General features: G+C 38.9%; 1 protein-coding gene across 2 annotated transcripts in view; it reads left to right on the top strand.

The window, feature by feature from the left end:
- PTPN4 (protein tyrosine phosphatase non-receptor type 4) overlaps positions 1 to 27674 on the top strand; it is an 89323-nt gene that overhangs the window by 9513 nt on the left and 52136 nt on the right. For both annotated transcript variants that reach the window (XM_083584858.1, XM_083584859.1), the window contains exons 2-5: positions 17308 to 17462; positions 23241 to 23348; positions 27145 to 27187; positions 27300 to 27378. In XM_083584858.1, coding sequence (XP_083440984.1) covers positions 17325 to 17462; positions 23241 to 23348; positions 27145 to 27187; positions 27300 to 27378 — 368 coding nt within the window. In that variant the 5' untranslated portion in view covers positions 17308 to 17324. The remainder of the gene's footprint in view (positions 1 to 17307; positions 17463 to 23240; positions 23349 to 27144; positions 27188 to 27299; positions 27379 to 27674) is intronic.

Here is a 27674-nt window from a genome sequence, read left to right as displayed (position 1 = left end):
ACATCTGGTTGTGAACGGGATCTGTTCTGGAGGCCTGTTCGCAACATGAACAGAACGCAACCTGCGTGTGCGCGGGTCGCGGTTTGCCGCATCTGTGCATGCACGTGACATCATTTTGTGCGCATGTGCGAGCGGCGAAACCCGGAAGTAACCCTTTCTGGTACTTCCGGGTCGCTGCGGGACGCAGTCTGAAAATGCTCAACCTGAAACAAACGTAACATGAGGTATGACTATATTGGTACTTAAAATTTTAAATTATTCTTTTTGTCTATAGAGAAAGTATAGGTTTAAATAATTACTGAAGACAACTCCCCTGAACTTCATTTTCGCAGTAGAAGGAATTGTAATTATGACTTTGATGAAGAATGATCCGTAGCTGTGCAGAGGAATCTGGAAAAAGAATTCTCATGAGTCCTGTGTCAGAATTCACTGTGGGATGTTTTCTTAAACACAGCTCAGTAAAAAGTTGGTTTTTAGGGTTTTTTAGGGTGATCAGACTCTGCAATAATAAAGCAAATTGAATCTTTTCGACCGTATGCCAGTAACTTGTGCAGGTGTTGTTGGCAGGTCTGTTGATGCTTTATCAGTGTATGAGGTATATATGTACTGGGAAGAGGAGTTCAAGACATCTTTGTATCTCCCCCTCCCCTCACCAAATTAAATAGAAAAGGTGGCTTTATTCACCACTTGGTTCAATTGCTAGTCTTGGGAGTTCCTGGCACAATCTCCTCGTTCTTGAAAGCCTTTTTACATTTAGCTTTCCAAGTTCTCTACAGCATCTTCTTGTCCATTATTTTTTTCCTTTCCCCCCCCCCCCATTTGACCTGCCTTGTCTCTCTCACTAAAGCAATAGAAAACATGTTGTGATGTAACTCACCTTTATTGTGTTAGCACACCAGTGACTTGTTAAAATTACTACTTTCCCCTGTGATAAGTAGGTAGGATTTGGTAGCTGGTTTTTTAAATACTTTGCTTAAGAAGCGAGGTCTACAGTTATGTTGTGATTTCTAGGAATATTTTCTGTGAACTTTCTTGCTAGCGAGAAGTTTAGTTGTACTCTCAAGTCACAAGTGAAGTGTTGTTTCAATTCATTCTTCAGTGAATAATCAATGGATTTTTAAGAGGATGCACATCTCTGGAACACTGTCAGACTTATAAATATTTATGATGTGGAGGGAAAGTGCAGTGGTTGTGCTAGTAATTTTTAATTGCTTGGCTCTTTTTATAGCTTAAAGTCTTCTAATTTCCAGCTAATCAGTTAAAATTGAATATTCTTGTGGAATACCTTCTCTTCCAAATTTTACAGTGTGCTTTATTATTTCTAGACTGGTCCATTTGTTCCATGGTTTACATGTACTGTTTTGAAGTATGTACAGTCTTAGTGATTCTTCACTTATATGGGAGATATCCAATTGGTGTCCCTCTGCTGGCAGAAAGCATCTACAAGTTGCATGGGGAGGGTGACAGTCGTCAGCAGTTTCCCTCCCCCATCTGCTCTGGATAACTGCTCAGCAGATGGAGGTTGGGGCAGGGAACTGCAGGAAGAGAGGGAATTGCCAGACATTGCCTCCTTTCCTGTTCCTAGATGCCTTCTATAAGCAAGGGACACCAATTGGATATCTCCCTATCTGTCATTTCTCTTACTGCAAGATTTCTGGGGATAATAAATTTTGAATAGAGAAGAATAGAATGCTAAAGGTGTCTTTTGGTACATTCAGGATATGTACTTATTAGGAAGAGCAGTGCTGATATAAACAGTATAAAATTTCCACGTCTGTATTTGATAGTTGAAAATTGTTTTAGAAATTTGCTCTTACTGCTACTATTAACCCATATGTGCACATCAGCATCTAGGTACACTTCTCTTAAATGAGTCATACTGATTTCACTTTGAAAGAATGGCATTCTAAATAGAAATCATCACAATGCATTTATTCATTGCTAGTGCTGATTCCACTAAAATACTATGCAAAATAAATATTCAGGTAAAACTGCAGCAGGTATAATTTATTTATTCATTTTGGAACCACCCATTAACCCAAAGGTTCCCATCCAAAGCACAGTGTTAATATATAATATTGATATTTCAAGTCCTGATAGGTGATATCTGACAAAGTAAGTTAGTGCAAGGACTTCTGGCTGTGCAACAGAACTTATTGTTCCTGCATGCCCACTAAATTTGCACTAGCCCTCTGTAGCATATTTGAAGGGCTCACAGGGAGATGAAAGGGTGTAGTTCCATTTTGCAGAACTATTTTGTTGGGTACTTCCTAATGGGTTGATTATAGAGAAGTGCAGGTATAGTTGGGCTAGTGCAACAGGGCTTTCCTGCCCCTTCTGCTCCACTGCACCCTAAAAATCTCTGGAATGACATGAGACCAGCAGCAGAAAAGGAGCTGTAAGAATTCCAGTGATGCAAGCCATCTTTTGTATTCAACCCATTTTGCCTTAAATTCTGGCTTTGGTATTTTTGTGTGTCTTAAAAATATTTATAGATTTGTGTAGAAATCTTAACTTGGTGCATTTTATTGAATTCAGATTAGTTTAAAAATATTATTGGGATTTCATAAGTGAATCACTTTCAGAAATGCTACCCTATCCAGAAAAAAATGCCAAATATATGGCTATTTGTTATGCTTAGTGCTTTTTTTCCTAGAAAACCTGCTGCACCCAGGGTTCATTTTTTTTCCTCCTTCCACGCCCATTCTGACCAAGAAATACTGAAATACAAATTATTCCACACCTAGAGACTTACAAGTATAAAGTTGAGAACAACAGGCTGAGACCATACATCAGCCATACCCAAAATAATGTGCTTCTGCCACCCCTGATCATTTGTCATGCTGGCTAGGGCTGATGGGAGTTGCAGTCAAGAACATCTGGATGGCTGAGGAAGGCTACTGTAAGGACATTTATTTCTGTGGGTCTATTCTGACTATGGGTTAGGTGGCTACAACCCACATAAAAGTAATGTATTGGCCAGCAAGGCATTAATTCACAGCTTAAAACTCTCAGTACCTTGTTAATTTAAAAAGAAGTGTCTATGATTTATAGTTAACATGGCAGTTTATGAAAACGTTAGCGCAGACCAAACAGTTATATAAAAAAATACATTTTGGGACAAGAGGAAATTGTGCATATGCCTCAAAATGTGTTAAGCAACAGATTTTTGGATCCTTTTTCAAGAATGCAATATCAGTATCAGTTCATTGGAAGTCTGCTGTTCAAATAAAACTGTTCCAACATAAAGCAACCAATTGCTTATCCTAGTATGCACTTGATTTTTCTTAGATTAATACTGGCTCACTCACCTAGTTGCTATAAGTCTTTCTGCATCAATAAAACTAGTAGAGGCATTCTATAAAACATTTGAGGATCTGATGGTCCCACATATGACTAAACTATATAAAGATATTCTAACCTGGGGGCCCATTACCACCAATCTGGAAACAATTGAGAATAGTAGCAATCCCCAGACAATACAAGGAACCCCTCAAATGTAGAATCTTACTGTCCAATTTCCTTATTTTATTTGGATTATAAAATTCTTACAGCAATCATGGTCAACAGAATAAAAAAAGGAAAATATATTCATCTGGATCAGGCTGGTTTTGTTCCAGGATGTGAGATTACAGACCCAATTAGGAAGCTATTAAACATAACTTATTATAGTAAACAGACCACTTCACTAGCATGCCAGTCATTAGATATATTTAAAGCATTTGATTGTGGAATCAAAGTAAATTTTTTAAATGGATTTGGCCCTAAATTTACTAAATCATTTGGGAAAATTTACGATATAGCATCTGTCACTATTGGAATAAATAATATAGATTCACCAAAATGTCTTCTTGGCTGTGGGACAAAACAAGGCTGCCCACTATCACTTCTCTTATTTGCTTTAATTTTAGAATCTATAGTAATAAGGCTGTACCAAACTTTAGCTGGAAAGGGGGTAACCATTAACAGATAGGAAACAATTGAGAGTAGTAGCAATCCCCTATTTGGACTTTATGCAGATGATATTTTATGTACATCAGATCCAATCAATGCTGGCAGGATATTAAGGGATAAATTAGAGGCTTTCCCCACTGTTTCTCAACTTAAAGTAAGTTTTCAAAAAAACAGAAGTTATGTTTTTCCATGCTTCACTACAGAAAGAATTATAATTACAGTTTGGCACATTGTTCAGAGGACTCTTTTCTCTTGGGTTTGAATTTATTTGCTTCTGTAAAAGGAAATGGCTGCAAGGTGCCTTTGTAGTGTGATTATTACTACAATGACAGATAATGGTTTTTGACTTTATTGGGAAGGGGGAGAGAGTAAAAATATGAAATGTGTTACATAATAGAGTAGGTAGACCATGGCCATGAAGAGGTTAATGGCAAAAGCAGCTTGTATGGTGAATTTTGAATAGCTTGATTAAAATATGGTGGGAAGTGTTTAAGAGAAATTTGCAAAAAGAAATTTCCATTACAACAAGTTCAAAATATTTATTGCTTTTTAGTATGTGGTATATAAACTGCAAAGTTCATCTTCATAACCAAGGGTGTTGGAGGTCATTTTTAAAATGAATGATTGGATATGCTTATACTGTTTCTGTCATAGAATCAAGTACTCAGAATAAAATACAGGTATACAGATGAAAATGTACAGGTCTTTCTTCATGGCCTGTATATTTTCAAGAAGGCAAATGTTTCTAACGCATTCGTTTCTGCTTAGGTTTTCTTCCTTGTAGCTTAATAGATTGTGATGAGGAAGAAAGCAAAGAGAGGGGATAGATTAGAATATAGTGCCTGTAATCCAAACACTTTCATCTGAACTAGAGAAATTTCAAGTTAGACTGAGATTAAGACAGGCATGTCCAAAGTCCGTTTTGGGGTCTAATCTGGTCCGTTGGTCGGTTTAATCCGGTTCCTGTGGCAGTTTATTTTGGGGGGTAAAATCCTTTAAAAACCCCATAACTTCAATCCTAAAAAAGCCCAACAAAATAACTTCAATCTTAAAAAAAGCTCAACAACTTCGATCCTAAAAATAGGTCAACAACTTTGGTTGTCCCTTTGGCCGGCCCTCACGGCCCTTCACTTCATCAAATCTGGCCCTCTATGAAAAAAATTTGGACACCAGTGGATTAAGAGCTTTATTCTGATCACAACAATTGAATCAATTAACACATGTATAGAGGTCTGTGACTTCATCTAAATATCTAATTCACCTGATATATCCAGTTATATCACTGTTGCTGCTTTCAAGTGATAGTGTTTGATCAAGAATCTAGGGCACAATAACAAATTTTTGCATCAGAAAAAGTATCCCAGGACTTAAGGATATGTGTGGAAATCCCATAGTTGGATTCTACCCCAGATTAAAATGAAACAAAGCAAACAACCCCCACCCATTCTATGTGACAGGGAGATGTCTAAGTGCGAATTCCTAACCTTGGTATGGTAGTTTGTTGCTTGTAGCCGAATTTAATAGGGGGAGCTTTCAAACACATGCTTCTTTCCCCTGATTTTAAAGCAATGATGAGGGAATTGTTTGGCTTGATTGGTGATTGGGTTTGGCAAAATGGTCTCTGGATTTGACCCTTCTTTCGTGGCACCTTGACTGCTGTAGTGGCAACAATCAAAGTACTTTTGGATCCCAGGAAATAATGTTTTACAGTGCACCTGATGTCCATGTTAAGGATTCAGACATCCTGAAAACTACATTTATTTGGGCTCCTGGTTGTTGGCATGAGTGTAGAAATGAAGCAAATGACTCTCCAGTGACACTTTGGAACCATTGCCAAGAAAGCTATTAAAATTCCAGTTTTGGCTCCCTATTTGAAACATAGTCAAGCATTGACTTCTGAGTTGCAACCTAAAACGAAAACTTTGGGACACTACTATTCCAAAATGGAGCCGTTGCAGGAGAGTAGTATTACATGCATATTTATTCTCCATGAATGTTTAGATCAACTTTCAGGTACTGTACTATGTGTAAATCACCCTATCATAGCTGGTTTTTGTTTTTTAACCAAATACCAGTATCTGATAGCTTTCAGATTAACCTTTTTATTAGACTTTCTCCACCTGTACAGACATGCACAATCCATCAGCATACAGATTACATACAGTCTAGACACCATGAAACATCAAGTTTATCCATCAGAATAATGATATTATTAAAAATATCCCAAAAGGAATGTGGATCTGTATGTGGAAAGACATCCCGCTGTATGTACGAATCTTAAGGATTTTTTGATTTTTTTTAAATGATATTTAGGTGGCATTTGCCTCTGTTTAGGTTGAGTGATATATAGAGAGAACTTTTTTCTTTTCTTTTCAGAGGAATTGTACAGAGAATTGTGTGTGTACATGTTGGACGGTTTTCTCAATGGAACATTTCAGTCTGAATGTTTACACAGGTCACAAAGTTGCTATACAAATGTGTTTTTTCACAATAAAAGGTTCCTAGGTATTTGCTTAAATTTATTCTTTCTTTTCAACCTATTTATTTATTTAATCATTCCCTACTTCTCCCCCTGACAGGGATTCTGACATTGTATACTTTCACAAGTAACATGTTTAGCAATCCTGAGATACAAATTGGGACTCACTTCTACCATATGAAAGAAACTTTCCAAAGTTTTACACTGAAGTTCTAGTTTAAATGATATATTTTTTGTTTGGATTTCTCTTTGTATTAGAAAGCACATCAAGCACAAGCTGTGATGTATGTTTCCAAGATCACATAGAGTTCACAGTTCATACTAAATCTGTCACTTATCCCTGCTGAAACTAAAGTGATCTTGCTATCTTTTGTTTGGTTCTTAGTTTTTTTAATAGTTGGTGAGCAATTGCCTATTGGTTTGTTCCCCGCCCCGCCCCCTAATAATTCATGGGATTTAGAATATCTAGTGACATGCAGATATTTAATTACTCAAATTTAAACAACTCCATTCATCCTGGGAAATATTTACTAACATAATTGGGAAACCTTGTAATAATAACAACAGGTTAGATTAGGAACAGCTAAATCTCTTTTTTTTCTTGATCTCTACACCTTCAGTTTTCTCTCCCCAGTTGAGTTCTTTCAATAATCTCTGCTAATGGGAATACGAAAAATGAACAGTAATTTTAAAAAAATTGGGAGAACTGAAGTCTTTATGGTTGAAATTCTAGAATACTAGTATAATTGGTTTCTTCTCCACCTATGAAAAAATTCTCAAGTTTTTGAACATGGCCATAATTTTATGCATGATAACTGGCATAACAGGTGAGCACTGAAAGTGCACAAATATTTTGAAATCCCGAAAGGAGGATTTGCATATGTCATGTACCATGCATATTGTTTTCAGATTCCCAGCCTTCCTCCAGGATCTCAGGTGGTGATTTTCCATCTCATAACTCTGTGAAATAGGTTAGACTGAGAGGTAATGACTTGCCCAAGGCCACCTACAGAGTTTCATACTGTTCAGGGATTTGAACCTGGATTCCCACAAGTTTAACATTAACCACTACATCCCACAGTGTCCCAATGTTATATTGCTTGACAGGAATAATTGAGGAGTAGATTAAAACAGAAAAATCACTCTTTGACAGTTTCATAGAACAGGAATCTTATGTAGAGAGAATCATATGCTTAAGTATTATAAACGTTCTCTCATGGCCTTACCTTGTACTGCATGTTTAATGGTAACTACTAAAACAAGAAACCATTTCCCATATGGTAGTGACTCTTGCATGGGAAACTTCATTTGCAAACCAGTCTCAAGATGTGCAGAACTGGGTAAAATAGTCTGCTGTATTCATTGTTTTTTATCTGCAAGTATCTGAGAAGTGAAGAAAAGCCTGCTGGATCAGCCAAGTGGCCCATCTAATTCAGCACCCACTTCTTATGGTGGCCAACCAGATGCCTGTGGAAAGCTCTCAACAGCACTCTCCCCTCCTGTGGCCCCTTGCAACCAATATTTAGAAACATATTGCCTCTGACAGTGTAGGTAGAATATATCCATCATGGCTAGTAACCTCTGATAACTTTATCCTCCAGGAATTTGTCTAATCCTCTTGACACAGCAGGAGCCAGTGTGGTGTTCCACAGATACTGCTTGACTACAACTCACATCATCCCTGACCATTGTCTATGCTGGCTGGGGCTGATGGCAGTTGGAGTCCAAGCTACATGTGGAAGGTACCCTTCCCCATTTACAGTGGTACCTCTGGTTAAGTACTTAATTCGTTCCGGAGGTCCGTACTTAACCTAAAACTATTCATAACCTGAAGCACCACTTTAGCTAATGGGGCCTCCTGCTGCCGCCGCACCGCCGGAGCCCAATTTCTGTTCTTATCCTGAAGCAGAGTTCTTATCCTGAAGCACTATTTCTGGCTTAGTGGAGTGTGTAACCTGAAGCATATGTAACCTGAAGCGTATGTAACCCGAGGTACCACTGTAATGCCATTAAAGCAAATGAAATGGAGCTGTACACAGATCTTTCAGTCCTTTAAAATTGTAAACCACCTTGAGTGCCTTTGGCAGAAAGGTGGTATATAAATGGAATGAATAAACTGAATGAATGAGTGAATCTTCAGTTAACACAGGAAGTTTGAATTTTGTAATGATTTCAATATATGCAGAAATAATGTCATGTGTGTGTGAAGTGGTTCTTAACTGAAGCGAAAATATGTGCCTGCGTCAAAATTATATTAACCACTAAATCATAGAAGTATAGGGGGGAAATGTACATTGCAAGGTTCGGGCACAATCCCTATGTGTATTCATCTACTTACATGAATGGAAAATGGGAGACTAATCTGTATACAGATGTAATGTTCAAAAATTTAAAAATCACAAGATCAGCAAAACCTGACATCTACAGAAATAATAGGCTTTGTTTGTTTGTTCATGGTAAATAGAAATATGGAGTGCATAAAGCACAATGGTAGCAGAAGCACTGTTTCAAGAACTCATGACAACAAAACATCTGTAGCTTAAAGTATGCAAATAAAAACATGGTTTATATCTGAGGCTTCAAATCACTGAATTTGAAGACTTTGGAAGAATAGAACTTGGAACTGGCATTCTAGTCAGTGTCTCGTTATTTAAGCAGACTGCACTAAACTTAAACATGCCCAACCAAATGTCTTAACTGAGAGCATCATGCAGCAGAACCTAAGATGTAGGTTTATTTTCTTGTTTATTGCTTCCCCCTTTTTGTTTTCTTGTATTCCTAGCACTTTCCCCATTACTTTCCAGGTACTGAGTTATGCTTGTTCTCTAGAAGTGCAGAGATAGGGAGGAAACTGTTAGAAAATTAAAATCATGATTATGTTCAAGGGATGTTAATGGAAAGAGCTTAGATCACATTTTTTGATCAACTGAAATGCTAAGTTGCAATCTGAATATTGGCTAATCATATTAAATAACAGGAGATAATTAGTTCTTTTAGATATAGCAGGTCCTTGTAGCAAGCAGCTGAAAGGAACAGCAACTTGTTACAGAAATATCTGTGTTTCTGGTCAGGGAAATCTAAGGCAAAATTTATTCAACCTGAAATGCAGAAATGAGAAAACAGAGGAGTAATTTGTGTTGTTTTTAAAAGAGAATTTAATCCTATCTCTGTACGTGTGCATCTCTGTCCTTAACTTTGTTTTCTGTTTGATTTGATTTACAGGTTATAGTTGACAAAATTAATGTTATCCTAAAGCATATACAAAGCTGGCAAATATAAATAGCTATAGAGCCATGTTTACAGAGTAGTTTAATAATAGTCTGACCCTTGGCTGCATGCATGGCAGCTTAGATCAGCATCACACACATTTTAGCCTTGAGTTTTACTCCTCAGGAGAAACCTTGAGCCATGTTGCATTACTTCTGTGCCTTGCCACATGTTGGCAGTCTTCAGAATCTTGAAAATCTGGATTTTATTAAGTATGTAATAACTCTGTGATTAATATTAAATTATTAATATTATTGACTATGTGATTAATATTTAAAAAAGACAGGCCTGCTTGTCTTTTTAAGGTGAATTTTGAAAGTGTTAAGCAAAAATACAGTAAATGATCTTCATTTAGAATTGCATGAATAGAAATTTCTTCATTGTTATATGTCATCATCTCATGTAATATATCTATACTTTTTGAAAGGCAGGCATTCAAATATATTTATTTCTGTTAAACATCATGTTCCATAGCCTCAAGGCAAATGGTGACCTTATTCTGCTTATTATTTTAGTTTTCTTATTACATACATTTGCATATTAAAAGGTAAAGGGACCCCTGACCGTTAGGTCCAGTCGTGACCGACTCTGGGGTTGCGGCGCTCATCTCGCTTTATTGGCCAAGGGAACCGGCATACAGCTTCCAGGTCATGTGGCCAGCATGACTAAGCCGCTTCTGGCGAACCAGAGCAGTGCATGGAAACACCGTTTACCTTCCCGCCGGAGCGCTACCTATTTATCTACTTGCACTTTGACGTGCTTTCGAACTGCTAGGTTGGCAGGAGCAGGGACTGAGCAACAGGAGCTCACCCCGTCGCGGGGATTCGAACCACCGACCTTCTGATCGGCAAGTCCTAGGCTCTGTGGTTTAACCCACAGCACCACCCGCATCCCTATTTGCATATTATCTATGCTCAAATATATTTTTCTCATAATGCTGTTTTTCTGTCCTTGGCTTTTAAATGGGCCATTTAACATGGGTTCCAGGGAGCTAAGATCCATGCATTAAACACTTTTAAAAGAAGCTAAGAAATTGTCATCTTCCAAGTAGCACTTTTATGGGATATGAAATTGCGTGTCCCTCATGTAGTCCGTCCTTCCTTCCTTCCTTCCTTCCTTTTCTTTTTGGGGGCATGTTAAGCCCTTATGAAGTATGGGGGCATGTTAAGCCCTTAGGATTATGTTCACTTTCCTTTGACAGAGGAGCAAATTAAGCTCTTATAACTCTTAAACTCGGATATAATTTTAGGATTTCACACAGATTGCTTATGGTTGTACTTTTCAGAATCCTTATGAATATTTAGTTTGATTGCCATAATATATACTGAAGAAATGTGCAACATTTGCCGCCCTCTCTATTTCTGTTTCCTCTGTGTGCTGCTTTCTCTTCCCCATCACCTTTTTTATTGGCTGCAGACTTTCCTTCATCTCCCATGTTGAAGGCATACACATATTTGGGCTTCCATCTAAACAGCAGAAAAAAATAACAATTAGCTTTGAAGTCTGTGTGTCTTTTAGCAATATATATATAATAACTACTTTGGTCCATCTTTCCTTTTAAAAATAAGTATAATCTTTGGCCATTATAAGTACAGTAATAGCAAGAAATATATTCATTTCATAGAGAGATGTAGGGAAGAGACCTTGCATAATACATGTGGTGTTCCTTCCTTTGGGAGGAAGGCAGGAATATAAATTTAATAACATCATCACAAAAACATTTAGGTAAAAGAGACCCCTTTTTGTAACACACAAAACATATGTAACCATGTTGTCCTATAAGAAATATATTCAAAAGCTGGATTAGGCCAATACCTTTCTTAGGGCCACCAAAAAGTCACAAATAGTGAGGAAGCTTTTGAGTTTTCCAAAACACTCTTTTCAGGCTGCATGTTAAACAAAGCCAGTGGTGAGGTCGGGGAAGAGAAGAAAGTTGCTGCTGTGTGTATAACTCAGAATCACTTATGGCAGTGAAGGGGTGAGTACTGTGGGAGTGCACAGAACATAGATTTCAGTTCAGATCATGATTTCGCTCTTCTGAAAACAGGCAGTCTCTGCCCAACATGCTTGTTAGGATGTCTGTTTCATTTTACCTTGATTATTCACTATTGATTTTTTTTTATGGCCATAGCTTTTTTTCTTCAGACAGGAATAGATAAAATTTGCAGGCACACCAGCCCCTATGGAGTGAATAAGGCTTGGCAAATTATAAACAAATATGTTCAGGGACTTTTGTGCTGGGCAAAGTTTAAAGTTTTAACTTTTTAAAAAAGGAAATTTCTAACTTTATTTTGGGGTAGAATTGAATGACATTTGCAGGCAAGACCAGCCTTCTGAGGGCATGAATCCTCTGGACTGATTTCAGAAGGATAATGGCAGTGGTTTCCTGGAGGGGCAGCCATTGTAGTTTTAGGAACCCCCCCCCCAAATCTTATCTTATCTTACTGTTCTGTGGACATTGGTCTGAAAATTGCAGACTGGAGGGGTTGTCCTGTGTAAGAAACCTGCCAAATTGTAAGCAGATAGGTTCAAGGAATGTTGTTCTAGATTTTATTGGGGAGCTCAAAGGGAATCGCTTTCTGGGTGAAATCATTCCCTCTTATTAGAAGTTTGACCTGTTGGTCACAACAGAGCTCTAGTTTTTATTCTCCCTTCCTCCAGCATTCATCCCTATCATTGTGTTAAGCTTAGAGACATTTACCGTATTTTTTGCACCATAACACTCACTTTTTTCCTCCTAGAAAGTAAGGGGAAATGTCTGTGGGTGTTATGGAGGGAATGCCTACGGGTGGCATGCCTACGGATTTTCCTCCTCTAAAAACTACGTGCGTGTTATGGTCGGGTGCGTGTTATAGAGCGAAAAATACGGTATTTTCTTTCAGCAGAAGCTTGTCTGTAGTGTTTTGTTCTTATGCTTGGGTCACCAAAGCACCATGGTCCTTGCTTCAATTTGTACCATCTTGTATAGCTCTCACTTCACCTCAGACTAGCCAAAACCCCTTGAAGTGGTACCCTTTTCCCTTGAAATTCCATATTTGCCTGACTCCAGTGTAAACCACTAGTGAACATACAAAGGGTGAGCACATACAAAGGTGAGACTTCTCCAACTATAAATGCTTCTCTGTTAGCAAGTATGTAAGGTACTATACAATATTCTGCAAATAGCTCATAGTAACAGTACAGGGTGCCAGCAGCTTATACTGATTTGGGGATGAATAACATCCTGTTTTCTGTAGCATTATCTGATGTGCTAATGCCACAGAACTTAGCTTTTGGGGGTTTCTGCTGTGATAGGTATCAGAGATGATGCATGCCTCTGTTGTTGCTCACAATATATTCATATTTGAAAATGAATAAAAACGATGATACCTCTGCCTCATCATTTTCTGTCTTACTTATTCCAAACGGTGCCATGAGAGCAGTGACTTATATAAGAAGTATTGAAATAGCTGTTAAACTAAGTTTGCTGTGAAATAACCTTGAAATCCCAATGTGAAGTCCTTGGGTACTTTAGGGCGTGTAAACTTGGCAGCCAAAGAAAGTCAAAACAAACTTTCTTAATGAGTAATTCTAGAAGACTAACCTTGTATGCAGAAGCAGAAAGATAGTGCTGCAGTACCAAAGGACTTGAACATGGTCATCCTTCATCTACATTTTAATTTATTCACAATACTTCTGCTTGTACATGCAAACCTGTCTGCTTGTATTTTATATTTCCGAAGGATAAATATGCTGTAGCATACACAAGGGGAAAGTGTGAACCTCTTCATAAGAAATAATGCAGTAAACAGTTTACATAGCAATAAGGTCTGGGTGTATGGACCACATGGATCAAGTGTACATAGACTGAGTTCTACACTACCACTTTGGAAAGTATGAATAGCAGGAGCTTGGTGCTGCCTTTAGCACAATCTGTTTGGCTGCCTGTTGTGTGGTTTCTAAAAATTACCAAAAAAAAAAAAATATGTACACCAACCAGTTATGGTACACATGGAGACTCCTGCAAGCAACGTGAGCTGACAATGACTTCCATAGATATCTGACTTCATCATCAATAATGGATCCAAAATATACCAAGAAAATAGGATGAGGGAAAACGTAGAATAAACCAAGTTATAGATAATGAAGCACCAAAACAAACACGGCAGCAAATTAAAAATTAAAAATAATGCTTGCTGGCTCATTCCCAACAGAGACAGATTTCTTGTGCATCATAGTCTCTTTTTTTCAGCATCCCTAGAAAGCACACCAGTGACTCATAACCTTCCTAGTGTGTCTCCCTCTCGGCTTCCACTGCCCTGAGATCTGATCAGCAGCTAAAATGCAGCAACTAGGATTATGCTTACTTCCAAATCAAATGGGCCTTTTGGCAGCTCCAAATGGGTCTTTTGGCAGCATGTTGCAAGATACATGTGCCCCAGCTTAAGTCTGTTGCACCACCAGTACAGAGAATTTCATTCAAACATTTGTTCATGTGGCTTATTTTTTTAAGCCTAGACTCACTGCACTATATTGGATAGTAGTTGTTACTTGGTTGCGTTTATTTTGACAATATACTTCATGGACTCTTGACACAGTATATCCAGATCTACAGCCTGTGTGCTGCATAACCTTGAACCCTGTAAACAAGAACAAGTTATAGTACAGTTGGACACTACACATTCAAATGCGTGTCACACAGGTCGAGGTTCATGATGGTCATTGCATGTATCTACAGTGGTACCTCGGGTTAAGTACTTAATTTGTTCCAGAGGTCCGTTCTTAACCTGAAACTGAAACTGTTCTTAACCTGAAGCACCACTTTAGCTAATGGGGCCTCCTGCTGCCGCCGCGCCGCTGCTTTGCAATTTCTGTTCTCATCCTGAAGCATAGTTATTAACCTGAGGTAATATTTCTGGGTAGCGGAGTCTGTAACCTGAAGCATATGTAACCTGAAGCGTATATGACCCGAGTTACCACTGTATACACTTAGGACGCTAGCTTTCATATACATACACACACACATCATTTGTATACTGTCTCTGGGCAGTCTACAACATAAAAATTACATTAAAATAACAAATAAACACAACTATTAAATCAATCAATTGCAAACTGAGTAGAATGAGCATTTTCTTAAGTACAAAATTAAATATAGGAGGGACTGAAGGCACAACTGTCTGCTGCATACAGCATTATGTAGCAGAATCCCCCATTACTTTTCTGTACTGTATACATACTCCAGGCAGGTAGAAATTGCTTGTGTAGAGCGTTCTAGCTCCAGCTAGTAAACTTTGCCCCTGCTGGCTTTGTGATCACTCGGGTATTGTGATCTGGAAAAAGAATCAGCTCTTTGCCTTTAAACTGCTCTCTTGCAGGTCCATGAAGGGAAAATAATTCTGTTGAATTTCCAAGGGGCTCTTTCCTGAGCTTTGTGGTTCCCTGCCAACAAGCATCAGTGTAAACTTACGGAGTGTTGACTTTCATTTAAGAACAAGTAGTGGTGCTTCTTCACAGATGTGTGTTTGTGTGAGAGTGTGTGTATTCTAAAAAAAAGCTTAATTTTAAAATGTAAGTATGAGTTAATTTATGTAGTTTTGAGCTGAATTTAGCATGTTAGAACTGAACTTTTAGTAACTAGGGAGGAAGCTATTGTATTTCTGAAATTATAATGGAGGGATAGCTTTAAACAAATCCTTTTGGAATTAATTAATATGTCAAGGCTACATAGAAATTTAAACAAATGTTTTACTCTTTGCTAATCTAAGTTTAAGCATGGGTCTAAAAAACTACCGTATTTTTTGCTCTGTAAGACTCACTTTTTCCCTCCTAAAAAGTAAGGGGAAATGTGTGTGCATCTTATGGAGCAAATGCAGGCTGCGTAGCTATCCCAGAAGCCAGAACAGCAAGAAGGATTGCTGCTTTCACTGCGTAGCGATCCCTCTTGCTGTTCTGGCTTCTGAGATTCAGAATATTTTTTTCCTTGTTTTCCTCCTCCAAAAACTAGGCGCGTCTTGTGGTCTGGTGCGTCTTATAGAGCGAAAAATACGGTACTTTTGGTACCTGCAATGTATCTCTTTATCTTCTTTGAACAACAGATCCACATGCCACATCACAAATTTTCTTGGTTTTCAGAAATGGTTCCCTTATGACGGGGGGGGGGGCTGCTCTTTGAGCAACAAAAGTTTGAAGACTCCTTGTGCTTATTGAACTAGTGCTGTGGTACTCTTGTCCTTATTCTCAGTTTATAACTAGCAGGGAATAAAACCCATTTTTGGTTCTAAAGATGTTCTTTTAGCTTCATCTCTATTTAACTTCCTAGGGCAATTCTGGTTCTTCTCTAGTAAGAGTTCTTTCAGCAAAGCAAAAAATGTACTTAGCCAGTGCAGAACCTTTGATCTACTCTATTGACTTTTATATTTTGTTTAACTCTGAAGATTAATCTGTAGTTTGGCATGACAAGCTTTGCTTACATTTATATTTATACTGTTTGTGTTATAACTTTATAACCTGCATTTCTGAAAGCTTTTTTAAACTCAGTGATGTTTACTGTTGCAACACTGTAAAACTCTACATTTGGGTACTTGGATTGTGTTTGATGTTACATGCACTAAAAGGAGTTAGCTTTCCATGTTCATTATGTTAAGTTTGTTTTCTGTCTTCTACACTATTCATAAACCTTTATAAAGCAGTTGTTTGAAGAAATGAGCCCAGTAAGTTTGCAAAATACATATTGGACATACTACTTGAAAACCTGGTCTCTGGAAAGGTGGCTACTTAAAATTCCACCTTTCAGAATTAGATGTCAAAGCTATAACTTAAATAAAGGAGAGAGGTGGTACTTAGGATTGCTTTAAACATTAATTTACTGCTGTGAACTAATGTGGGGAAATCATGAAGTGTGGTGTGGCTTTCATTCTGTTTAGGACACAACTTCATTCTCATTTCCATTATGTTGCATAATATATAATAAATTTAAAAGGATAATTTACATTTTGCGAGCACATACAGATTAGAGTGAGATGATTGCCATCAGAACCTCTTGACATATGGCTGTGTATGGTTGTCATAACACATTTCATAAAATCTCCATGGCATTGCTAGCAGCTCTTTCAAAGGTGCACTGCTGCCATGATTTTTTCATAGTAGATGGGTGGTGTGAGATTTGCTTAAAACAACAGTATGGATCCATCACCATATGGAAGCAGTACTTGGATTTTACACTACATACATGAAGTTGGCCCCTCAAAGACAACTAAGGATTTTACAGAGATTGCCCCGTGATCTGTGCTTTATTTGCTCTTGCCTGCATTTTCCTCCAGAACGTTTGGATCTATTTTACAACGTAGACTTTCTTGACTTAAAAAAATAAATTTTAGAATTTATAATTATGGGTGGCTGTGAGATAATATTGTAATGTTCTTTCCTAAATAAGAAAGGGTCAAGTTAAAGTTGGCACTCAAGGATGGCAGAAATTTGCTAGTTTCAACTTGAAAGGAAAAATACATTTATTCTGTAAAACTAAGTAGAATATATTTGATACAATAATTGGGATTAGCTTTTATTATTAAACCCAACTTCTGAATTATCAAGGATAAAGTGTTTATGATCTTTGTTCCCCCCTTAAGACGTTGTGTGGACAGTAATGACCGCACGTTTCCGATTGCCTGCTGGCAGAACCTACAATGTACGAGCATCTGAGCTGGCACGAGACAGACAGCATACAGAGGTGGTCTGCAATATTCTTCTTCTGGACAATACTGTACAAGCTTTTAGAGTTAACGTAAGTATAATATTTTAGGAAACATGTTGTATCTCATTTAGAATTGCCTCATAGTAGAGTCCTAGGCTTTAGAAAACATGCTCTTGATTTTGCATATTTATTTAATCAATAGTATACATTAGCCATCCATTTACTTACATTAACATGGTCATTAATTCAGAGTCCTTTCCTAAGGGCCTCCTCTTGTTGTTTTTTTGTTTGTTTTTTTGAAGAGGCTTCTCAGCAGGGAATGGCCTGAGGAGGATGTGGGAAATTCACCTTGCATGAGTGCTGGCACTGGGTACATCCATGTATACAATGTTTTAAAGACTTTGCAGAACGCACTATTTTAATAGGAACCTTTGCAACAAATAATATAGCTAAAAATGTTTTCCCTCTTATTATACCTTGAAAATGATTCCTTGCTTAATTAAATACGATGAGACCTAAATAAAGGTCGTTATTAAGCTAGCATAAGAATAAATTTGAATGTTATACATGTTTTATATTAGTACATTCATACAGTTTAGAAATTATTATTTATTATTAAAAAGAGTTTAAAGCAACTTACAGTTACAGAAATAAGGTGGGTCTTAATTCATATCAAGTGTTAAAAGCCAGAGGTGTGTTAAAATGCACTCCTTCGGACATTGTCCCAAAGCATCTTTTACAAAAGACATTTGCAGTACAGTTCTATGCAGATTTTCTCAGAAGTCCCACAGTGTTCAACAGGACTTACTCTCAGGGAAGTGCACATATGATTGCTGCCATAATGGTTTATTTTGATTATTGTAACCTTTTTGCATGTATTCAAAACAAAAGCATATAACTACAAATAACTCCATATTTAACATTTTTATTAATGCTCCTTGTGTTAAAAATCAAATGGAGGCACTATTCGAGATGCAGTGATCCTCGAACCCCTTCCAATCTACGCCCCATCCCAAGGGATGAGGGTAGGGAGAGCAAGGATTACACACCTCTGTCATTGGTGCTGTGCAATGCCAGGTCCATAGGCAACAAAACCGCCACCATGCGTGACTTTTTTGTCTCGCAGGGGATTGACCTGGCTTGCGTGACGGAGACCTGGGTACGGGAAGGCGAAGTAGTCTCCCTACATGAGATAACACCCCCAGGTTTCTCTGTCCTCCATCAATCGCGGACTGTGGGTCGGGGGGGAGGAGTAGCGTTGTTATTCCGGGAGGATTGCTCTTTCAGAGCTCTGCCATCACCAGCGATCTCCGGCATTGAATGTGTTGGTCTTGTGTGGGGCACCAAGGAGAGCTTGGCTGTCTGGCTGGTGTACCGACCACCCAGCACACCTGCAGCCACCCTGTCAGACCTGCTGGAGGTGGTGGCGGGCTGGGCCTTGGAGTTCCCAAACCTACTGGTTTTGGGAGACTTCAACGTCCATGCCGATGCCGCTCCCTCCTCACAGGCTCTGGACCTAGTGACTTCCATGGCAACACTAGGGCTCTCCCAGTTTGTTTTGGGCCCCACTCATCAAGCAGGCCACACACTGGATCTGATCTTTGGGGCTGGCATAGATGTGATCATGCTCCCCGCTGTGGAGGTGCCATGGTCTGATCACTACGCTCTGAAAGCCAAGATTGACTTCCCGCTCCTCCCCGGCTTGGGTGGCGAACCTATTTGGGCTCGTCCGCGAAAACTGATGGATCCTGATAGATTCCGACAAGCCTTGCGGAACCCTGCTCCTCCTGGCGACTCATTAGATGAGCTTGTTGAGGACTGGAATAACCGGCTCTTGGCAGCCATTGATGAGCTCGCGCCTAAGCGCCCTCTGCGACCCCGTCGAAACCGGGCATCTTGGTTTACTGAGGAGCTCCGGAAAATGAAGCGGGATCTCAGACGGCTTGAGCGAGTATGGCGACGGACTCGTGACGGAGCCTCAAGAACATCTTATAGGACGCTTATGAAAACCTATGAGATGGCTATGAAAGCTGCTAAGAAATCTTACTTTGCAGCTTCCATTGCATCCGCTAGCTCTCGCCCGGCACAACTTTTTAGAATAATTAGGTCAATAACGTCCTTAGGAGGACAACCAAATTTAAGCACAAATTCGACCCACAGCTGTGAGGCATTCGCGAGCTTTTTTGCGGAGAAAGTCCTGTTGCTCCGCCGTGACCTCCTTGCCAATTTAGATACAGTGACTGAACTGGAGGCCCCTCGACTGACTTCAGGTCCAGTGTTGGACCATTTCGATCGGATACTCCCTACTGATGTGGATAGATTCCTCCAAGTTGATAGACCCACCACCTGCCTCCTTGATCCGTGTCCGTCTTGGCTGATTAGGGAGTGTCCAGATGTTGCACGGACCCCCCTGGTTGAAATTATCAATTTGTCCCTTGACACGGGGACATTCCCAGGGGAACTGAAGGAAGCAGTGGTGTGTCCACTCTTAAAGAAAACTTCATTAGATCCCTTAGACCTATCCAATTACCGCCCAGTTTCAAATCTTCCATACCTGGGTAAGGTAATTGAGACAGCGGTTGCTGAACAGCTTGGTAGGTTTCTGGAGGAAACATCGGCATTAGATCCATTTCAGTCCGGTTTCCGTCCTGGTTTTGGGACGGAGATGGCTCTGGTTGCCCTAACAGATGATCTCCGTAGACAACTGGATCGAGGCGGGTCAGGACTGCTGATCCTTTTAAATTTGTCAGCAGCCTTTGACATGGTTGATCATGATCTTCTGGACCACCGCCTCGCAGACGTGGGGATACAGGGCATAGCCCGTAACTGGCTGTGCTCTTTTATCTCTGGTTGGGGACAGAGGGTGGCACTAGGGAGGGAAATGTCGTCGCGCCACTCCTTGGTGTGTGGAGTGCCGCAGGGCGCAATTCTCTCCCCAATGCTTTTTAACATCTTTATGCGCCCCCTTGCCCAGATTATCCGGAGCTTTGGGCTGGGCTGTCACCAATATGCTGATGACACTCAGCTCTATCTGCTGATGGATGGCCACACCGACTCGGCCCCGAACACACTGACCAGATGCTTGGAAGCTGTGGCTGGATGGTTTCGTGGGAGCTGATTGAAACTAAATCCTTCAAAGACAGAGGTCCTATGGCTAGGTTGGGATGGCATGGGGATGAGGGACCAACTCCCTTCTCTTGCGGGGGCCCAATTAGTGCCATTGCCTTCCGTTAAGAGTTTGGGTGTAATCCTTGACGCCTCCCTTTCCATGGAGGCGCAAGTTACAGCAACAGCCAAGGCGACATTTTTCCACCTTCGCCGCATCAAGCAGTTGGTCCCTTACCTTTCCTGCCCCGACCTGGCCACAGTGATCCATGCGACGGTCATCTCCAGGCTTGACTACTGTAATTCGCTCTACGCGGGGCTGCCCTTGAAGCTGTCCCAGAAACTCCAGCGGGTACAGAATGCTGCAGCGAGGCTCCTCACGGGGTCTCTGCCATGGGAGCATATTCACCCAGTGCTTTTCAAGCTGCACTGGCTCCCGGTGGAGTACAGGGTCAGATTTAAGGTGCTGCTTTTGACCTTTAAAGCCCTTAACGGCCTAGGACCCTCGTACCTACGGGACCGCCTCTCCTGGTATGCCCCACGGAGAGCCTCAAGGTCCATAAATAACAACACTCTAGTGGTCCTAGGCCCTAAGGAAGTGAGATTGGCCTCAACCAGAGCCAGGGCCTTTTCAACTCTGGCTCCGGCCTGGTGGAACGCCCTGCCTCATGAGACCAGGGCCCTGCAGGATCTGATTTCTTTCCGCAGGGCCTGTAAGACAGAGTTGTTCCGCCTGGCCTTTGGCTTGGAGCCAATTTGATTCCCTCCTTCCCTCTCTTTCTTTTTTCTTTTCCTTCTCCTCCTGCGATGAGGCTACATTTTAATATTTTAATGTTCCATTATTTTAATGTTGTATTTTATTTTTGTTTTTAAGTTGTAATCATTCATCTTGTTTTTATTATTGCTTGTAAGCCGCTCTGAGCCCGGCCTTGGCTGGGGAGGGCGGGGTATAAATAAAAAAATATTATTATTATTATTATTATTATTATTATTATTATTCTCCCTGCCCACTGAGTGTTGGATACACATATATTTTAAGGTTGCTTTGCAAATAAGTTTGAGCTTTATGAGTATGTCAGCAGTAGCCAATAATTTAACCTGTCTGTCAGTAATAAACCTACAGAGATGACCTTAATCTTTGCTGAATGGAGGCAGCTTGTGACTGATTTAGACCAATGATGGGTTTTACAGTTAAAACTTAGGAGCTGCTTTATCAAAACAGGTGCCCAAATAAAGTATCTTTTTGTAATGAGCAAGCTATAGAAATGCATTAACACAGAGATTTGTGGAAAAACAAAATGCCAAAAGGCTATTTAGGACACTGTTCAGACCCCTAAAATTTACAAAGGAAAAATGTATTGTGAAATAGCTTTTCCGTGTCAAATGTTTCTCAACTTTTTTGGTCCTCGGCATTTATTGTGCACAGAAAGGAAGTTCTGCATAAGTAACTTGGCCAACAGGCCAAAGCATGCAAGGTAGCGTGAAAGGAAACACATAGTCTGGAATGCGTGAAAGAAACAAAGGAGTGGTTAGGAAGCAAACCTGTGTGGTTTCGGAGGTAGAAACATGAGTAAAGTATTTTAGGCAGGGGCAGACTTGCTTAGCATTTTTATGGCCACAAGGCTGCATTGTAATATGGTGGCAGTAGACAAGTCATCTGAATTTGAGACATATAGGAACATGTCATCTTTTGAGCAAGCCAAACTTGGCTGTCACATTCAGTTATACTTTGCAAATGAAGACATGTTTAAAATAAATATTTTGAAATATGCATGCTCTTTTGTTTTTATCGGACAGTTTGTATTCTTGGGCCATGAGTAGCTGACAAGAGAAATTGTATGTCAGTCTGGTCCTTTAGCTTTAAGTAAATTAAGAGGTTCTTTTCAGATGCCCTGATAAAATTTCAGGGAACTGTTTTTAGAATTGGCATCACTTTGAAAGTCTCAGCTCCTTGCTTCACTGGCTTTATAACCACAAAAGACAAGGTAAAGCCTGTGCCATGGAAGCATAATGTGTTTCAGAATTCAAAGATCTGAAAGATTCACACTAGGTTTAAAAATGCATAACTGACATATATATAGTCATGTACCTGCTTTGGTTTCTATAAATGTGAGTTTTCAAAATGAATATCCAAGCCACTCTTCCTAAATTGTAGTCCAAAAATATAAACCAAGAGACAATGCAGTTGAAAAGTGGAACTGGTCTCTTGTTTACATCATAAAACCTTCCAAAGGACCAGAGTAGAAGTCTGGTAAGGTTTGTTTCAGCTTAAACAACAGGAAATTTCTGTATGGGTTATTTGGGAGGAAGGGCAGGATATAAACTGAGTTTAATTATTAATGATGATAGTAATAATAATTCATATCCCACCTTTCCCACAAGGTACACACACACACACACACACACACACACACACCTTGTTCTTGCAACAGTCTTGTTAGGCAGAGAGAATGACTGACACAAGGTTATCCAGTGAGCATCATGGATGGCAGGAATTTGAACTCTGATCTTTCAGGTCCTAGTCTAACTTTCTCAACTACTTGAGCATACTGGCTTGAAAGTGGGAAGAAGTCAAAGTTGAAATGCAGATTTTCAGGTTAAAGACAATAAAACTTTCCGATTTAAAAGTCTTAAGGTTTTCTCAGAGACCCAGTTTCTGTCTCAATTTTTCCAGGATGGGTAGCGATTAGAAACAAAGTAACCTGCTTTGGTGGTGGTTGAATCATTTTGAAAACATTTTCATTTGCTATTTTCTTCCTACAGAAACATGATCAGGGACAAGTTCTGCTGAATATAGTTTTCAAGCATCTTGATCTGACTGAAAGAGACTATTTTGGTTTACAATTGGCTGATGATTCTACTGATAACCCGGTAAGCTGTGTCTGTTTTCTAAACAAATTCCTCTTTGTTGTTCTCAAAGTTTGAGATTGCAAGTTCTACACTTCTAGACGCTTGCACTAAGTTTAGTTTGCTGAGGGAGAGGCTGATGTTGCAGAGTCATTTGTAGGAGAGCTCTGTTGCAGAACTAAGCACTTACTTACTTTAAAATGATTCAGTAATTTTTTGGAGAGCCTGAAAAACCTGATAAAGTCTGTTGGACCTTACAAGGGATAACTAGGTGTGGCATCCCACTTGAGCAACAGAGTTTTGATTCTGCAAATGGAACTTACCTTTCCTTCTCCCTTACAGCCCCCCATGACCCCCCCCATTTATGTGGTTGAAAAATCCTCTGTTGTGGATTGGAAGAGTCATGGGGGCTGCATGGTACAGAAGAGGAAGCCCCATCACATTCATTGTCATGACATTGGATCTCACCCAAAATATTGACACCTCTGCTACAGAAAAAGATGAAGAGAATCTATTCATTTCACTTACTACTTATTCACTTATAACTATAGTATTTCCTTCCCACCCCTAACTTCTGATTAATACATGACAAGTTGCAGATTTGCTTACATACTCTAGAAGGGATATATTGGAGAGAAAATGATCAGTACAATCATTCAGTATGCCTAACTTGGTTTTATTTCTGTCACTTTTATTTGTGACTAGTGCCTGACATGCAAAGCAATCATATTTACCAGCAGAAGTTTGGATCTTAGGGTATAAATACAAGTCATTACCTGGTTCTGTACCAGATATTCTGCAGATATCACAATCCATTGTAATGCTAATGCTAATTGTAGTTTAGTAGCTAGGGAATGTTATTAACTTATCATCTGAAGGCAGGCATTAAATTAAGTTTTAGTCTCGTGGTTCTCTAGAATGGTTTTATATGTTATTTGACAATACTTCAGATAGTTAATATTTTGCTATAATATAGTGGTTGTAATGGGAACTTTGAATGTCTGGTTTTGTTCCAGCTATTTATAATCGTTAAAAAAGCTTATGCAAGATCTTATTTAATCACTTGCAAAGTGATTAGTGATATAAGATGATATATGCTCATAGTATCATACAGAATTTCCAGGGTTCAATGGCCACATCAGAGTGACCCTTTAAAAAAAACCAAGGATATCAACCTGCAGAATAGTCACAACTTTCAGTCTTGCAGCATTAAGATAAATTCAACAGTGTAAATATGTTTTGATAGATGTAATAATGGAAAACTGATTGGTATAGTTTTTGTAAACTATGCAGGGATATAAAATAAGTAAAATGAACCAGGGAAAGAGACGAAAGGAAGTCACTGATAATTTAAATATGCAAAATGTTTATCTGAAATTTAAAAACAGAAAATTTTAAAAAAATCATAATTTAAAAATCAAGGCTGATTAAAACTGGTAGATCTCTAAGCAGATTTACCCTTCTTCAGTTGTCTTAGTAAGGTTGATTGTTTACTGTTGCAAGAAAACTTGATGATAGTATTTTGTAAATAAATGCTAAATATGCAAGTGTGCTGTATTTTCCTGGTTTTGAATATATTTTTTCTCTTTAACTGATCTGAAGTTTGGAGAATCATGCTACAGTTAAGGCACTGTGTGTCATGGAATTTCTAGAGTTAAAACACAGCATTTTAGATAGGAGAAAAAAAATAGATGTTAAAATAAGCTTATATGAAGCCCTTTTTTCTTACAAGGAGAATGGTGAAAGAAGTAGGCTTCATTTATTCACTGCATTGAAGAAAAAAAAATTGTATACCAAGACAACTTAAGTAAAATGTTGCATTGAAGTGAAATTCAGATCCGTGCATCAGCATCTGAAAAATAGCAGTTCATAGAAACAGGTCATTCATTGTCCTCTGATATTGGTAGCATTCAAGTGGCAGCTATATAGTGTTCCAGGCAGGTTAATGCCAACTGAATTTAGAAAGGGTTTAGTTGGAAATTGGTAGTGCTGAGGGGAATAGAAAAACAGGGCTGATCTCAGTTTTGAGGGGCCCTAGACAAAGTGTATTCTGGTGTGCCCGTTCTACAGTTGATGGTCCTTGCTTGGCTTACTTGGCTGTGACGGCTTTAAGCAGTACCAGACATCCTGGGACCCTGGCAGCTGCCCAAGAACACCAGATGCTAATGCCTGCATTGTGGGAAAGTCATATTCCTGATTTCTGTTGCATCCAGGCTGCTGGACATCCTTCAGAAGGCATAAGCTGAACAACTAAACACTTATTTGTGGATGCATATTTTCGATCCTATCTGTTCCATCCAGATTGTTAGGCAAGCTTTTTTTCAAAGAGAGAACGAGTGAGCTGAGAATATCGGCAATCTCTGTGTGTTAAGTGGAATTTTTTTCCGTGGCGAAGACTACATCCCTGCTTCTTGCCCTTAGTTTGATTCTTGTCAGCAAGCTGGCCTTGCATTTGGTAGGAACCAGCTTTCTTTGATCTTGTTTTAGTCTTGGTTATTATTATGCCACATAAGGCAGGGTTTTCAACAGGAACAGTTTTCTTTATTGTTGTTGGCATGTCCACGTTTCTATTCCTGTTCATTTCCACAACATAAAGCTTTTTTACTGTTGTAATATTTTTACTGTGTTGTAGCATTTACTTCAAATTCTCACAGATTGTAAGACCACTCACAGTACATCATACATTCTTTCCTATTGCACCATCAGATGACATGTTAGAACAACGTGGTCCTTTTGTTTACTGGTTCTTATAAGAATAGAGTCATACTGATTGTGCACTAGCTTAGATGACAGATCCTTTGTGATGATAAAGCATCTTTTCCAGCTTGCAGAGCCTAGAAATCAGTGGCCTAGAAAGCAATTCTTGAATGTTGCACATATGGTTGGTAACACACCCCTTGGCTCAGTGTTCATGCTGGCTGTTTCAGAGAGACAGAATTGGGCAAGCTTAGTTTCCTAAAGAAAATATGGCTATTTTAAACAGGATGCATGTGGCCTTTTGTTCTTTCTAATATCAGCCTGCACATCTTTAATAGGTGAAGTCTGGCAACTGATTTTTATTTTCATGCTTGTGATACCATTTATCTTAGCTCATTTTCCAAACCCCTGCTAGCTCTCCACTCAGGAATTAGTGAGTGTTTGTGAAGTCTACATCTTTGAGAAAAAGTATAGACACCTTCTTTAATTCTTTATGCCAATATATGTTAATACTTGGAGACATAATATATTAAAAGCTTCCCTGGAAACTGCCCGGTTTTGCTCTGTTAACATGTGAATGCTTCTAACCAAATCCCCTTCCAAATAAAAGTACTTAATTTTATTAATCCAAAAACAGGGGTGGGGGAGAGATAGTTTCATTTCAGAATTGAAAAACAGTTCTTGGAATAATAATTGGATAAATGGGATATCTCATTCAAGGTGTTAAACTTAGCTACAGCATCTGGAATTATCTTACCTTATAGGCTTCTCATTATGCTCCCTCTAGTGTTGAGTTCAATTGCTAATTTTTATAGTAATGTGACAGATTGGCACTTAAAATGATTTATTTAAGAATTAGAGGACAATTGTCACTGCTATAGGGTATACTAAAAATGTGTAGTACTCTAAATAGAAGTCTGTAAATGTATTTAAGGACTTGGAACAGGGTCCAAAGAGCCCACCTTGGACTAGTCATCAAGGAAAAGTGTGTTTTTTATCTAGCAATTATGACATATGGTAAAAACATACATATGTACATTTGTTTTGTTAAGAGACGTGTTGCAATAATGCTTTGTGTTACTTTAGAAAAACCCATAATGAAGTAATCTTTTCATTCCCCCAGAGGTGGCTGGATCCAAACAAGCCCATCAGGAAGCAGTTAAAGAGTGAGCAAAAATATTTTTTATCTATTTTGAATGCAAATGTTCATTAAATAATAATAAATAATTACTAAATTAAAGTTGTAAAAATCTAATATGATATTTTGGTTAATTTTAGGAGGATCTCCTCACAGCTTGAACTTCAGAGTCAAATTTTTTGTAAGCGATCCTAATAAGCTTCAAGAAGAATACACACGGTATCAGTCTCTCTCTTATTTTAATAAGATACTTTGATGTTCATTGCATAGGAGTGTCTGCAATTGATACAAAATGTGTATACATTTTGATTTCATCTGAGGAACTTAGGGATTTTTTATTACCAGCCTATCCAAAACTGAAAATTATTCTTGATTAGCATGTACTCTGTGTAGCATATATTCTGAACATACTTGAAAACAATTCAGTAGTGTAGTTCATGCCTATATCTGGATTTAGAACTTATACATGCTCTTGAACCCAAGTCATGCACAATTTGACAAAAAGGCACAGTGTT

Source organism: Podarcis filfolensis (assembly GCF_964270895.1).
Source record: "Podarcis filfolensis genome assembly, chromosome: 1".
Classification (NCBI taxonomy): Eukaryota; Metazoa; Chordata; class Lepidosauria; order Squamata; family Lacertidae; genus Podarcis; species Podarcis filfolensis.
Note: the sequence above shows the minus strand (reverse complement) of the source record. Positions and strands in the feature narration are given on the sequence as shown.